Source organism: Myiozetetes cayanensis, unplaced genomic scaffold (assembly GCF_022539395.1).
Source record: "Myiozetetes cayanensis isolate MyiCay16 unplaced genomic scaffold, myiCay2020 scf22, whole genome shotgun sequence".
Taxonomy (NCBI): domain Eukaryota; kingdom Metazoa; phylum Chordata; class Aves; order Passeriformes; family Tyrannidae; genus Myiozetetes; species Myiozetetes cayanensis.
In genome coordinates this window covers 5,600,337-5,615,837 of record NW_026087434.1, presented here as the reverse complement: position 1 = coordinate 5,615,837, position 15,501 = coordinate 5,600,337, and the positions used below count along the sequence as shown (strand labels likewise).

Genomic DNA, 15,501 nt, shown 5'->3' with positions numbered 1-15,501 from the left:
ACAGGGGTTTAACAGCCCAGACAGAGTGTCCTGGGCTTCCAGCTGTCCTGGGCTCCTGGTCGGACACTGCTGAAAATAGAAGATATATGGACAGTCCTGTGATGGGCTGATGCCAGGCACTGGTGGGGCATTCCCCTTCCTCTGCATTGGGGTCCACCACACTCCTTTCATCTCCCACCTTGGAGCTGTGGGGTTTTCCCCACAGTAGGGGATGAGCCACCTCCTGCTTCGTGGAGAGCAAAGGCCAGGGAGGAGTAGGCAGGCACTGGCCCAGGGCCACCACCACCCCTTTGGGTACAAGCCCACTGCTGTATTCCCAGCAGCTCTCAGGAGCTGCTGGGAGATGGATGCATGGATAAGCTTCAGAAGCAGCTTGAAGGGAGCAGAAGGCTCAGGCACATCAGCATTTCCTTCCTTGGAAAGGAGAAGACACAGCTCTGAGCCATCTTCCAGTCTGGACACACCATGATCCCTCCTTGCTTGGCTGCCCCTGTCAGGCAGCTGCACCTTCCACAGGGAATTCCCAGCCCCTTGCTGGGACCAGCACTGGCTGCTCCTGGCTGTGAGGGACTGCCCATTCCTGGGGTGCCCCATTTCACCAGGGAAAGGTGTTTTTGTAGCAATGAGCTTCACCAAGGGATGTGCAGAAGGGGCCCGTCTGGTTTGGTTCCCAGCCCCTCTGCTGTGCTCACCCCAAAGCCCATGGGTCCAGGGCAGGGGCAGGACCTGGTGACACCCCGTAATGGTCACAGGAGTGTATCCAGCAGATCAAAATATCACAGCCAGCCAAAATGCATCTCTCAAGTCCATTTATTCTGCTATTTATTTCCTGTAAATGTAGGATATTGTGCATGAGTCTGAGTGGAAAGTTTCTTCTGTAACTCCTCCAGAAACAGGATTATTTAACCGAGCTGCTATTCCCTGGAAACCTTTGACTCAGGCATTACGACATCGCGATAGAGGAGAAATTCAACACCACAACAGCCCTTGGCTAATCTGTTTTCTTTTCTGGGTCTGGGAAAGCTCAGACTGGGATAAGGATATTTAAAACCAGTTCAGCTCTAAGAACAAGTGGTAGCTAAAACCAAAATGAAATGAGGTGTGTGGGGTGTGTGTTTAAAAACAAACACACGACTTAATCAAACACGATGCTAAAAGAAGTTAAAGCAGATACAAACCATAAAGAACACGGTGTGTTTGGTGTTCCCTATGACCTGTGCAGAAGCTTCATGCAACCTGTGTGCTGGGAACATCTCCTGTGTGGCAAGGCCAGAGCTGAGCTGGATGGAAGCAGCCTGAGATCCAGGTGTGCCAAAGGTACTGAGGTGAGCACGGGCATCTTTGCAAAAGCACTTTTCAGCTCATGTGGGTACCTGGTCAGATCCCAGTTCCCCACCTTCACCCACCCACACCCCCCTGCTTTACATCCTCTATTTACAGCCTCTCCGTGGCTGCTCTGGGGCTCACACCTGGCACAGCACAGTATTCCAAAGGTTGGAATATCCTTGGGATAACGTGACACAGCAGAGCCTGGACACGGCCCAGTGTCTGCAAGGAGGGCTGGACGCAAGGATGAGCAGGGGTGGGGGTAGCTGGGCTCCAGCAGTGGGAGCTGTGCCCGGCAGATGTGCCATGGATTCACCCTGAGTGTGAACAGCCCAACACTCTTCTGGTCAGTAAGCACAGACTGTGCTCTCACAGCTCCCCTCCCTGCCCCCAGGTCCTGCTGCTGCTCCTGCACAGGGTGTACCAGCAGGCTGAAGGGCCTCGCAGCCATCTGAGATTTAGGACAACTTCACAGCACAACCAGCACAGTCCTGCCCAGCAGGAGCACACACTGGGACTGGGAAGAGGAGGCTGATGTTGGCTGTGTGGCCGTGGCTCTCCACGCTCCAAGGGTGCACCCACTGTGTGCCTTGAGACCCAGGCACCTCTGGCTGCAGAGCGAGACTGGGTTGGACTCAGAAGAGCTTCAAAGTAATCATATTATTTTCTCTCATTCTCCTTATTTTTGGCTTCAGAGTCTTGGATGTCTCCTGCCTACTCCCCAAATATGTGACAAGGAGTAGGTTTGAGATAGTAACAATATTAAAATGAGTCAAAGCGGAGTTTCAGATGAAAGTTATCACAAAGGCAGAATAAAAACCCCTCAGCAAAAAATAACAGTCAGGTAGGCAGGGGATCCTCAGGAAAAGACTAAGGAGCAAGGGAGGATTGCAGGCTCATGGGGTCCCCTCTGCCACATGGTTTAGGAAATCTCATGGGGACTGTCACACCTCAGACATGCTCTGCTCAGCACTGCTCAGACTGAACTGGGGAGGCAAAATCCAGGGAGGGATGGGAATAATCAGAAAATGTGGGTCATAAGGAGGTAGAGGGAGATAGCCAGGGTTAGTGGGAGATGGATGACCAAGAGAGATGTGGTAAGAGTCTCATGAGATTACTGCAAATGAGAAGGGAATAAAATTGGTTTCCACAGACATTGGCTGTGAAAAGGGTAAGAGTGTCCTGACTTGCTTTGCGTGACCTCCTGAAAAGCCCCAGATGAAGGGATGCCTTATCTGTGACATTTAAATCTACTTCCAAGTCAGTGGTGAGAAAAGCTGACCTGCCTCAGGCATAACACAGATCCCTCCAGAGCCTCCACAGGTCCCTCTTCCTGTTTATTTCCACAAGTTACTGCTGCATTTAACAGACCTTCTGATACTCTGGAGAGCTGATCCCAGCTGAGCCCAGCTGTGGTGATCCATGTTAACAATCACAGTTATTCATTGACTTCTTTGGAGAAGAATGGAAGCACCTTAGATGTAGGAAGCATCCCTGGAAATGTTCAAGGCCAGGTTGGACAGGTATTGGAGCAACCTGGTCTAGTGGAAAAAAGTTCCCTGTCCATGGCAGGGGGGTTGGAAATGGATGATCTTTAAAATCCCTCCCAACCCAAATCAAAAATTATGTGGTTCTGTTTGAGAGGGTGACACCCAGAAGACCCTGAGACATATTTGACTGCAGCAGAGAGTTGTCTGAATTGTGGTAGAGACACCCAGCTCTGACAAAGCTCCTCAAGTCTAAAGGCATCATTGCCACCCTTGTCCTTCCTCCGTGGTGATAAAGAACTTCATGGTATTTTGGGGGCAAATCTTATTTCTCTCCTCCTTTCTTTCCCTTGATTTAATACTTGCAGTTTCTTAATCCCACAAGAAGCCAAAGAGACGCTTCCCATGGGGACATGAATGGCCCCATTGAAATCACGTGCTGTGACAAGCCAAGCCATAAATTCCCTAAGTACCCCACAGAAAATAAACGTACCAAACCATGGTCTCACACCCACTCAGCCAACAGATATACTGAATTTCAAACCTGCTCCAGGAGGATCAATGCACAGCCCAGCCTGGTGCTTGTCCTCAGGCCACCAGCTCAGCTCTTGGCACTTTGCTCCAGCACTTGTCACCACCCTAAATGGAGCAGGACAGCCCCTGAATTGCAGCTACCAATAGAAAATGTTTAACATTCCCCAAGTGGGCATGTTTGATAAAAACATTTAATTACTACACTTCCCAAAGCATCCCAGAAAGCACAGTGCTGTCGTGCAAATAAACTCTCTAAACAACTCCAAGCCATTAAAAGCCAATAGGATCTTTCATCCCTCCACAGCCATAAAACCTGCAGAAACAAAAATGCTGGATGCTGACACTATTTAAAAGGAGGGCACAGTGTCCTGTGTCCACATGGTGATGTGGCACTGGCCAAGTCCCTTGATCACAGTATTAAACATACATGGCAATGCCTTGTTTCTTGCTTGTGCCCATCTTTCCTCTAGAAGCCTCCCCTGATGTGCATCCCCCAGCACAGTATTTGTGTCAAGAGATGATCAACTGGCTTATTCCAATCACAAAGTGTTTTTATATTTTTAACCAGAAGCTATAAAAATCCAGGAAATGTGGATTTATGGCCTGTAAAAGGTTTAGCTGGAGCTATGACCTACCGACTTATGTAATTTACCACTGGCCTTAGAGAGGGCTCCTATTCCAGCCTCCCACTAAGCTCTTTTTGTAGCATTTCTTGATCTGGGCTCTGCTAAAGCACAGTTGGGCAGTCAGATGGTCAGTGGTGGGAGCTCGGAGGGTGGGTGGGCACTGCCCTGGGATGCAGGAGAGCCAGGAAGTGCCAGCCTTCAGTTTCTCAGGAGGATCATGGCTGTGCCCAGTGGGAAAACCCCACACCAATCTTGGCCTTTGGTGTTTGCCCTGACACAGGAAGAACACTTTCTGTCCCAATGCCCAAATAGCTTTTGACCATCCTGAGCTTTCTGCAAACCAGGATGGCAGTGGAGCCTGGGCTGGAAGGGCCTGAAGAGCTGTAACATCCCAGGAAGAGCAGCCCCACAGGGATCACAGAATAGGATCCACCTCACCCTGTGCCCCAGCCATGTGCCTGGAGCTGCCCTCCCACCTCTTCACTCACAGCACTTCAACCACAGCTTTGGCCCAGGCTTGACATTTTGGGCTTTATTGCAGTTGCAGGGTTGCTATGGTGAAATGACATTCTGAGCCCCCTGAAAAGTTCAGAGAACTCTTAAAACTGCTTCCAAAAACCAGTCATCTGACTTGCTGTGTCCAGCTGATGGCAGGTCGTTAGGAAAAACAGCAGCAAAACTGTTTCCTTACCCCCACTGCATGAAGCCTTTGCTCCTATAGTGATGGTAGTGCCAGCTGGGCAGTAACAAGGATTTTCCTGGTGCCATCCTTCCCTCTGGAAATGTCCTTTCTCATTTTCTCTTCTCACACATGGAAGTCTGCAGAGCCCTGAGCAAGGCAAGGACAGGCACCTCATGTCTGGAGCTGAGTTTGCAACGCCACTGTGGGGGTCTGGTCCTGTGCTCCCCAAACCTCTGAGCTCTGGCTGGGCAGGAACCCAGGCTGCAGCATCCATCCATCCATCCATCCATCCATCCATCCATCCATCCATCCATCCATCCTTCCTTCCTTCCTTCCTTCCTTCCTTCATCTCTCCCCAGGGGGAATGAGACACAGGAACATCTGCAAACGGCAGAAGAGCTTTTTTTTGCTACTGAGCACCCACACAGTGTTTATTTGCAAGTGAGTCAACCGGACTCTAATGGGTTTGTGGATGCTGCACAAGTCACCTCTCTCTTATCTCAGGGACTTTCATTACCTTTTGGGCAATTTTGACAAGAATTCAATTTTCCCCACCCACGCACACATCCTGCTGTTGTCTCATTGAACACATCAATTAGCAGCCGAAAAAGTCCTCAGCACCTTTTCTCTCCTGGATTCAGCCTCCTCCATCAGCCTTTAACACCATTTCCCTGTGCAGTTACCCACCCCACACCGCTGCCAGGTCTGGCCTGAAAGACTAAAAGTTTTCACACCTGACCCATCTGCTTTTCATGCCTGCAGACATCTCTCTGCCATCCCAGGAGCAGAATCCAAATGCCCCAAGCGAGCAGGGACAGCGCCGTGCGTGGCACCCACATCCCTGCAACAGCATCTGCCAGGAGCACCTGTGCAGTGGTAGAACAAGTGTGAAGTTTGAGCTCTCAGATTTCCTGCTTTTTATTCCTGCTGGGAAGCAGACAGCTGCAGCATTTTCCATCAGTCCAGTTGTTTCCACAAAGCAGAAACTGAGTCTTCCAGCCTGAAGACGCAGCAGGATCCAGGGTCACCTCCCCCTGCTCCTGCTCCCTCCTCCAGGTGTTGCTTTCAGCCACTGTCAGACCAGACACCAGGACATGTGCTCTGACCCAGAGCAGCACCCATCAGCTGTCTTTTGGTCCTTAAACTCAAAGCAAGCATCAGCCTAATTTAGTTTTAAATGGAGACTCCCATGTCTGCAGGCCAGGCTTTGGGAAAGCCTAATGATGACACCAGAATGAAGAGCTGCCACCACCACCCTGCTGGTCCAGGACCTGGCTGGTGGCAGCTCCATCCCTGCCAGTGCTGAGCCAGGGCAGGGCCCCAGGGTCACCAGGACACTGGGCTCCCATCTCAGCTCCATGCACTGAAAAGGTGGAAGTGAGAGGCAAATGTGAAGTCTGGGAAGGTTTCCAACATCTTTTTGTTTGTTTGTTTGTTTTGGGGGGGGGGGGTCCCCCTTTTTTTTTCTCATTTAAACTCTAGACCTGAGACAGCCTAAACCACCCCTGGGCACAGTGACATTCAGGATCAGGAGATGGCAGCACCACTCCCTTTCACTGCAGAAACACCACCCCTCCCCTCGCACGTCCCAAATCCCTTGGCATTGAAAGAGGGTCAGGGAAGGCCTGGGGAAAATGTGAGGAGCATCAGCCCCCTCAGCCTTGCAGCCAGACCTGCTGCTGACTCATGGATTGGGAACTGCTGTTCTGCAGGCAGGGAATGAATGAAGGGGGTCCTTAACATCCCACCTGCAACCTGGAACAGAACTTCCCTGAAGGATGGAGAAGCAGCAGGCAGGGGGATGTTGGGAAGCAGCTGCTCAGCCCTTGTAGTGCCAAGGAGCCTTATCTGCCACCCACTGGCTCCTTCCCAGTGCCCAGCAGGACCTTTGTCTGATGAAGAAAAACCTTTTCCTTTCCTAAGCATTAAGTGAATGAGGCTGGAGATGCCAGCTCTGGAACAGCCAGAGGCAGACAAATCCCAACAACTCGACTCAACCTTCCACAGAGGCAAAGGCAGGGGAGAGCATCTCCTGAACTCTGTGCTGACCAAACACTCGGGCTCTTTCCTTCCTTGGACCACTGGCACAACAGCTGCACCTTGGAGAGCTGTTGGAGGGAACCTGAGACCTGGATGCTCAGATAAAGGCCAGGAGAAAGGAATACTCCAGCAGAATGAGTTTTCTCTTGGTCTCCACGTTGTGTTTGAATTGTAAGAGCACCATCTTGTGTCACAACTCGGGCTCTGCCCGCCCCTGGAGCTCCATCCTGGCCAGAAGCTCCTGCAGAGGATAAGGAGCACCAATCCACATCTTCCCATCAGCTCCTTTCCCACTGTCACTTTACAGAGGGTTTTAAAAAGCAGGAAGCAATTGGAAATCTCGTGTTTGTCCCCTCAAAACAGCTTTTCAAGGAGTTATGCATGATGCAGAATCACAGCGAGTCCTGCAGGCCCTGCCATGAGCTGGAGCGTGGTCCGAGGCCAGAGACCCTCACAGCTTGTTCTACGTAGAATTAAGGGGCCCTTGTGCACCAGAGATCATCAGGATAATCAATATCACCTCCAGATTGTGTTGCTCAGACAGCTCTCAGGATTCTGAGAAAGGAAGGTGATGGCAAAAAGAATCCCACATTTTGGGGGTAATAATCTGTATCCTTCAGTAAGTTTGGGGTTTAATTCCCAGCCCAAAAGTATTTTTCAACTAAAGCATTCACATTGAAAGAGTCTCCCTTCCTGTATCATTAACAGTGTAAGTATTCTGATCTGAACATCTCTTTGTGTAGGAAACTGATACAACTGAGAGAACTTTTTTAAAAATCTGACTCAGAAAGATTAAGTGCTTTTCCCATTATCCACATGTCCATTGCAGAAGGGTTTGGTATTTCTAATGGCTCTGGTCTCCAAATATCATTTGTAACACCTTAGCCTAGTTCACAACTCTATTCTCATTTCTCTCTCAACACAGGATCTGAAAAATTCAATTACTTATGCACAGACCTGAGGGGCTTCAGAGCTGCCAGAAGAGCTGAAACATTCCCAGAGTGAAGATTTATGATGATTCTTCCCATTTAATACACACACACACTGGCTTTAGCACAGTGCAGTGTGTGACCTGTCTGGGAATGGACACAGCCCCAGAACAAACACTGCCAGGAGAGGGAAATTCTTCGGTACATCTGCTCTGGAGAGATGAAAATCTTGCAGAAAAACTCAGCACTAAGTAAGCAAAAATTACCGTGCTTTTTTTTAAGCACCAGGATGATAAAGCTGCCGGTTGGTACCATGTTGGCGGTTCTAAGCCATGGAGGATTCCTGTGTTTGCACATCAAAGTCTGAGGTATTTACATCCTAGAGGAACTGAACAACCTCATGTGGGCCCTTTGCTGCTGCTGAGAAGCAGCAGTGACACTGCACACACACACCCTGGTGCAGGGCAGGCAGGGGCTGAGGGCATCGTGTCCCCACCACAGCCCAGCAGGGTCTCTCTGTGCCACCCCCACCCCTTAGAACGAGGGTACCCAGGTGTCCCCAGGGGCTCTTGGGACACACTGATCAACACACACTGCTGGGGCAAACATGGTTAGAAAGGGGCAGGTGAGCCAGGGAAAAGTTAAAACCTGGCTCTGGCCAAGTGTTCTGTTTCTGCAGTCACCAAGTCCTCGTTCTTCTGCCCTGAAACCACAGCGTTTCCTTTGCTCTGCAGTAGCAACCAGCAAGGATTTGAGGTCTGATCAACCTCTGCTAAAAAGACCTCAGAAATAAATCTTAGTGCCAGCACCCATTTCATCCGAGCTGCACTAAGCAGATCTCCCCCAGGTCCATATCCCACAGCAGGCACAGACATCATGGCATCATCTGGGAGCCAGTCAGTGAACCAAGCTCTTCTTCAGAGATTTTGCTTGGGCCCAGTATGAGAGAGCAGACGAGACTGGCCAGAGGCTGACTCAAATACATCACTACCTGTAGTGATGATGGCAACATTCAGCTGTTGGTGTAAAATCCCCAATTATTGTGCCTTCTGTTAGCACAAAAACCCAGTGAAATTAACGTGAGACTGCAAAGAACACACAGATCCGGTGCATGTTTCATATACATATTTATATATATTTCATGTACAAAGTTACATTCTGAACCCCATGGATTCAATAATAGAAATAAATACTGAAATAACTACACTGCTATATGAGCTCCTCTGCTCACAGAAAAGAAGCCTCAAGTTTTAACAGACAGCAAGTTTAACGCTGTAGTATCCATCTCAGATTACAGAGGCAAGTAAAATTCAGCGTAAAGTGTCCAACAGACAAAACTTTCCAAAATTACAGACCATAAAATGTTTAAAATATATGTTTAAAAGATTGAGAAATGTGCATCAACAAAATTAATAAAGGAAACTTAATCTTGTTAGAGGGCGGGAGAGACATTTAGTGTATAGAAAAATGCTTTGAGGTGCAACATAGGTTGTTACAATATGGCATAACCCTGTTAGAAAAAAAAACCATTTAATTTCCCTAAAGAACTGTATTTGAGTTTACCGTGTCTCGTTTTACAGGGCGGGGCCTTCACAAGACCCCACCTCAACAGGGCCACTTACAGAGTGCTAAGTCAGGTTTAATCCTTTGGTAACTTTTATAATACTCACATGGAAATAAATATTCAGTTACACAGCATTTTTAAAAGACACACGTTCTTTAGAACAGTTAGTATAATAAAACAGATTTAACATTTGTTTTGTTACTAAGGCAGCCTATGATAAAGTGTCTACGCTCTGTCAGCTCGATCCCATCCGAGGCAGGAAGGCCTTCCCAAGGAATGGACGATGCAGCTTCACCTTCACCATGCAAAAAACCCCTACCCAGGCAAGTCATGTGCTGCACATTTTGTGCTCGAAATGTTTCCAAACTATTAACAAGCTGTAGCTATCAAGAGATTAGCTCCTATTTATATGATGCTTTAATCACGAGTGTATGCATAAACACATTCTTGAGACGGATTTGAGGGGTGTATTGTCACCTCAGTGCCCGGGCTTTACGTGCTTTATTCACCCTTCAAAGCCACCTTAAGGAGAGCTTACACATCCCAGAGCACTGTGATGGCAACAGGGACCCAGTTAATCTACTGTACCTTAGGACAGGGGATAGAGTTTTTAAATGAGAAATACAGAGAAGTGCACATGCCTTTTATCTACACCCACAGTGGTACACAGTTAAACTACCGCCTGCTTTAAAACCCTTCCACTTTTGGACAGAAACAATCATTCTCTTGAAATATTTGCAGGAGTTGGCCCACTGAGGTGACTAAAATGGCACGGTGGACCAGCTACATTTGGCAAAGGACCAGGTACACACTTGCCAGGTTGAGCCGCTCCAGTTTGCAGAGGAAACAGCTCGTCTCTAACAACAAATAAAACCCCACACGAGAACCAAGGAACAGAATTGTGCGCTTTTTTTTTTTTCTTTCTTTTCTGAGAACATGAGAATGTGACAATCAACCAGTGAGTAAAAACTTTGGAGATTGTGTTTCCCAAAGAGGGAAAAAAAAAAAAAAAAAATGGCAGGAAAAGCGATGAAACTGCACCACTCACAGTGAAGATTCTGCACAACAGTAAAAGTTTAGACAGCATTTTTCTTAGACATCCAATCCCAGAAGTTAATTCAGATGTGCTTCATGTTCAGCATACATGCCTATAAGTTTAAAATAGGTCTAAGAGTGTTGACTCATTTTACTTTCTGTATTTGTATAGTTTTTAATAAGCTTCCAGACTTTATATTCAAGCCAAAGTACTTTAAGAGTGACGTTAAAGATGAATTTAGAAAGCAAATTATGAACAACATGCTCTCATCACTTTTGGCATTCTGAAGAGAAAAATACTACCAAGATATTAGACATCTTTAATAAGGATTTTTACTACATAGTTCATGTCCTAAATACATATTTACGAGAGGAACAGCTGTGTACAAAATATGTCGCTTAAAAAGTATTTATACATATAAATCTAACCAATAGACCTGAATGGAGATTTTCTGGTTTATCAGCTATGATATGCATTTGAAAAAGCTGCCTAAATATATATTTACACAATAGACCTCAGCTAAATGTGTTCATTTAAAAAAATTAAGAAAATATATAAACACATGTTTGCCTGATAGACCAGAACTGCTCCTATTGCATAAAAATGTTTAGGCAGTTTTAAAAAAGTGTTTCTATATTTACTCCTCTGAAACTGTTCAGTTCTCTCCCATAATCAAGTGACTAAATTTCTCTGCCAATCTGAACAGTCCCAGCCTTTTGGGGGTACATGCTGGATGTTCATTAAAACCCCTCAAAACTTTTACTTTCCAGAGACAAATGAAAGAGCAAGTCTGGGTTTCTAAATATCCTGAAGTACAGAAATCATGAAGTGTTTAACTTAGGTCTGATACTAATGTAGAAATTTCAATGCAAAAGGAAGACAGTCTTCAACTCACATTTATGGTTAAAAAAATAGATGGTGAGTAGACAGAATGTCAGCCTAATATTAGAGTCTCCTGACTTTCATTAATTTTCTCAATCTTAGTGTTACCTGATAATATTGTTGCTAAATTTTTATTTTTTATATTTTTTTTTTTACTAAATTGGGGCATGGAGCTACAAAAAATACATTTTGTACCTAATTATCTGGCACTAAAGTTCCTTTACGATCTCACTTGGGCAGAATGCATTTTTCCTGTACACTCTCAGTCTTTTCTCATGCTCTAATAGAGGTCTTTAACCTTCACACACATAGTGCCTCATGAGTTTGACCAGCTAGGCAGAGAAGATCATTCTAGTGCTTAGGACATATGGAGTTAAGACAAGAAAAGAACAAAACATATCCCCTGTTCAAGAATTTTGCAGTTATTTTCCAATTTAAGTCATCCTAAGAATACCCTTTGGAAACAGTTGTTCCATGTCAGGGAGATGGAAAAACATTATGCTCGAAATTGCTTATTACTGAGGGCAGCAGTGCTCAAATTTTAAGATTCAATAATGAAAATGTGATTTTATTTAAATATTGTATTCTTAATTCCTATCCAGTCCCCTCTTTGCCCTGAAAACTCTGATGAATGTAAGAAATTAAACTGTTTATACTATGTAAGTGAGATTTTCCAGGTTTGAAAACAAAAGCTGAAATACACAGTTTGCTTTAGCCCTCACTGAATATTTGGATGAGTCTTAATAATCCATCTTATAATTTGTCCATTTTTTTAAATACTCTGGGAATAACTTTGCTGTTTTACTCAATGCATTATACAGTGAAATGAAGCTCAGCTGTAACAAAGCCAAACTCAAGTGAGGCTACCAAAGAAGTGAACACGTTAGATTGCTGTGGTACAGTAAAAGTAATGCCTCAGCTGCTCACTATGGTGTGCACACCAGTTGGAGAAAGATCTGATTTCCTTATACTGTTCCATGTAACACGGGTGCAGTAAAACAGCACAAGCTAATTCCTGTATAGTTAAAGGTATGACAGATTTGCAATATAAAGTTAAACAGCAAAGAAATGCTTCAACATCATGTAGTGAAACAGGTTCACAAAATAAAAAAAACATGCAGAAGCTTTTTTTTTTGCCTTTTTTTTTTTGCTTTTTTCTTTTTTGTGTGTTTTTTGTTGTTTTTTTTTTAAGGTCTCCAGCTGCATCCTACAGGCTCACTCACTGCCACACATGACTTGCCACACTATCAAGTGACTCCTCTCAGCTTTGGCTACAGAAGGTTCAAGTGGTAGAGCTTCTCCAAGGAGTTCAGATTCTCCTCCTTCATCACCTGGAAAACAACAGCTTTGACTGAGGCAGCCAATAACCAGAACAGCATCAACACATGCAGGGAGACAAGTGACATCTATGTCTACACGAGAAACACTAAAAAGACAGTAGTTACCATATGCTCATACAAAAGCATAGTAAAGTCTGAGAATGTATACATCCCAGAGTGTGTTGCATAATTATCTCAGAGCTTAGAATTCTGCTGGGCATATTCTTCAGTTCTAGCCTCAGAAATTAATGGCAGTTTTGTAAGTATCCATACTCTAAACATTACATTACTTAGAACTCTTTAAGGTAGAGAAACAACCACAGAACTTGCAAACTTGCAGCACCTCCCAGGCAGACACTGAGATGGTTTTGCTGAAAGAAAGTGTGCTGGGATAAACATATAAATGCTCTGGAACAAGAGCTGTAATTGAGCACAAGTGAGACAATGCAGACAGTTGTGTTTATGATGAACCTTTCCCCTTCTTTCCTCTTGTTCCCATTATCCCAGCTTGTCACAGCTCCACACACACTGGAAAAGACAGCCTTAAGCATATTCTCCATTACTGCTCTTCAAAAGAGAAGAGCAGTTTTGTAAGTGCATCTGAACTCTGGGCAACAGGAGCTGACTGGGATCAAACCTGGTCAAACAGACCAGACACCAAAAACTGCACACAGACAGCCAGAACAACCAGTCCAGAGGCAGTCTGGTGGTGCAGTTTAATCAGATGAAACAGGAACTGATCTACACCTTCAGCAAGGTCTCAGATCACAGTCTGGCTGGTTTTCTGGTTAGACTCCTTTGCAGGGCTCTGGGATCCAAACACAGAACAGCCCCAAGTTGCTCCTGAGTGAGTTTGCTGGGCTCACGTGGCAGTGGCTGAGCTGATGGAAGTGCAGCACTGACGCTCAATCCATGGCTTTGCTCATGCCACAGGGACAGCAAAATGCACACTTGGAATGTGGCTATTCCAGCTGCTTTGCAGTAAGTGCAGAGGTTTAGTCCCCACTGCAGTGTGGCACAGAACTGCCCCAAGCCCTGCCTCCCGCACAGCTCCGCCGGGGTTACCAGCAGGAACCTGTTTGTCATCGACTGGGATGACAGAATTTGGGCTGGCCTTCCTGGAATTTCCTTTGTAGTGGTATTTGTGGGTTGTTCTGCTGTTTGGTTGGTTTTGAAAGACTATAGACAGATTTAGGCAAAAGGTCAAAAGCAGGTTGAAGAGTTGCAACACCTTTTTATGTATTTTTTTGGTCGAGGTCTCCAGCTGCAGATTCTAAGCACAGAACCACTACTGCACTCAGTTTATTTCCACAAAGAGTTCAATTAAAATAAAATAATGTTTACAACAAGAATTCTTTTATGGGCTAGATCATACAAAAGTGCTATCCAAGAAAAGCAGTGATCAAATAAGATGGGCATGCCGAGATAACCATGATCTCCTTTTTCCCCTTCTCACTCAAAAATGAGTAACTTTTAGATTGGGCATTCTTCACTGAATGCATGACTTGTTTTTATAGTCAGTCTGCATTTTAAATAACTAAGGACATGTTTTCCAGCAGATTGAGACAGAAGATTAATCTGTCACAGGAAGACTGAAAGCATAAACAGTAAGGTGGTACATGACTCCAAAGCAGAGTTTCAAATAAAACTTTTCACACAGTCATCCCAGAGGTCATGGTTTATTGAGGAGAAGAAGCTGAAGTTGTGTCTCAGAATAAAAATACTTCTACCCTTGCAGTATAAAACCTGTGTATACTGACCCCACAAAGGCACTCTGCAATCACAGCAGCAGTTATTATGTGGTTAATGACCTTCAGTGTATGAAGAGGTTACAACTCATTTTAAGCTCAGGTTTCTTACCCATTCTGAAGTCAATGTATCCTTCTCCACCACTTATCACCAACATTGATTTTAAGGGACTCTGGTTGAAGGACTCTTGGGCTTGTTTATCAGCTGTTAGCTCTGTCCCACCACTGCTCTGTGGGCAAACAACCTGACCTGGATCAAAAAAAAAACAACAACAGTTTTAGGCCGTATCTCACAGAATAAAATCAAGTGGATGACACAATGCCTAAAGCAGCTGACTACCTTATTAACAGGCATGCACTCACCACAGTGTTTCTTTTTCAGATGGAAGCAAAGCACTTACTCGTGACCAAACCCTTTTCCTCCCATTAAACAGCTCCGCACTCAGCAGACAAGTCTTGTAAATGAAATATAATACATTGTTCCTGAACGCATGACTTCATACACTGACTTTGACGCCCTTTCTAAACACTGTGTTTAACTAAGAAAATGAAGAAGAAAAAAAAATAAAAACCCACAAAAAAGGGCAGCTTCATCTGAGGAATGGCAACAAAACCTCACCTGGTACAGCGACAAAGAACTTCACAGCATCGCGGTGCCCGTGGAAGCAAAGCTGTGCGTGTGCCATGGAGCAGTAGGGGATGAACGTCCCTGGGGTCACTTTGTCGCTGTTCTCATCTCCATACACACGGATTACACTCCCAGGACGGTTTCCAGAGCCTGCTGCTGCTTTATTAGCTGGAAAAGAAGAGAAGTTGTTTTCTACTTCAAAAAAAAAAAACCCCACAAATTACGGCAGCAGTTATTTGTTAAGAAACCTTATGGTACCATCTAAAAGCTAAAGCCAACTTAGATAAAAATGAAACAGGAGGGCAGCAATGCCAATTCAAGACAGAGCTGGAAAGAAAAAGATTGCATGCTTCGTTATTTTAAGTACATCAGAAAATGGAGCAGGATTCTTATTAGTCTAGCATAAACACCAGATTTCAATATCCTACTTTTGGGAAAAAATTGATTTGTGAAAGGACTATATCTTTCATAGAAAATAAATACCTCTAATGTGTTTCAGTGGGAGCAAATTCAGTGTACTTAAACATATAATTAAATAGACACTTGCATTCCAACTAATCATAGGGTATCCCCTTGCCAACAAAAAATTCTCCAAAAATAGCCACCTGTGGGCACGAAGGAGCTACCCTAGATTACAATTCTACATCTAGTTTTTACCGAGTTTTAAAATCCATCGAAACAGAGGAGTACTCATGCTAGA

General features: G+C 45.2%; 1 protein-coding gene across 4 annotated transcripts in view; it reads right to left on the bottom strand.

Annotated features, from left to right (window-relative positions):
- Positions 1 to 8,734: 8,734 nt before the first annotated feature.
- SPAG9 (sperm associated antigen 9) overlaps positions 8,735 to 15,501 on the bottom strand; it is a 61,371-nt gene continuing 54,604 nt past the window's right edge. For all 4 annotated transcript variants that reach the window (XM_050319011.1, XM_050319012.1, XM_050319013.1 and 1 more), the window contains 3 exons: positions 14,793 to 14,969; positions 14,286 to 14,423; positions 8,735 to 12,437 (listed from right to left, as the gene is read on the bottom strand). In XM_050319011.1, the coding sequence (XP_050174968.1) occupies positions 12,322 to 12,437; positions 14,286 to 14,423; positions 14,793 to 14,969 (431 nt within the window). In that variant the 3' untranslated portion in view covers positions 8,735 to 12,321. The remainder of the gene's footprint in view (positions 12,438 to 14,285; positions 14,424 to 14,792; positions 14,970 to 15,501) is intronic.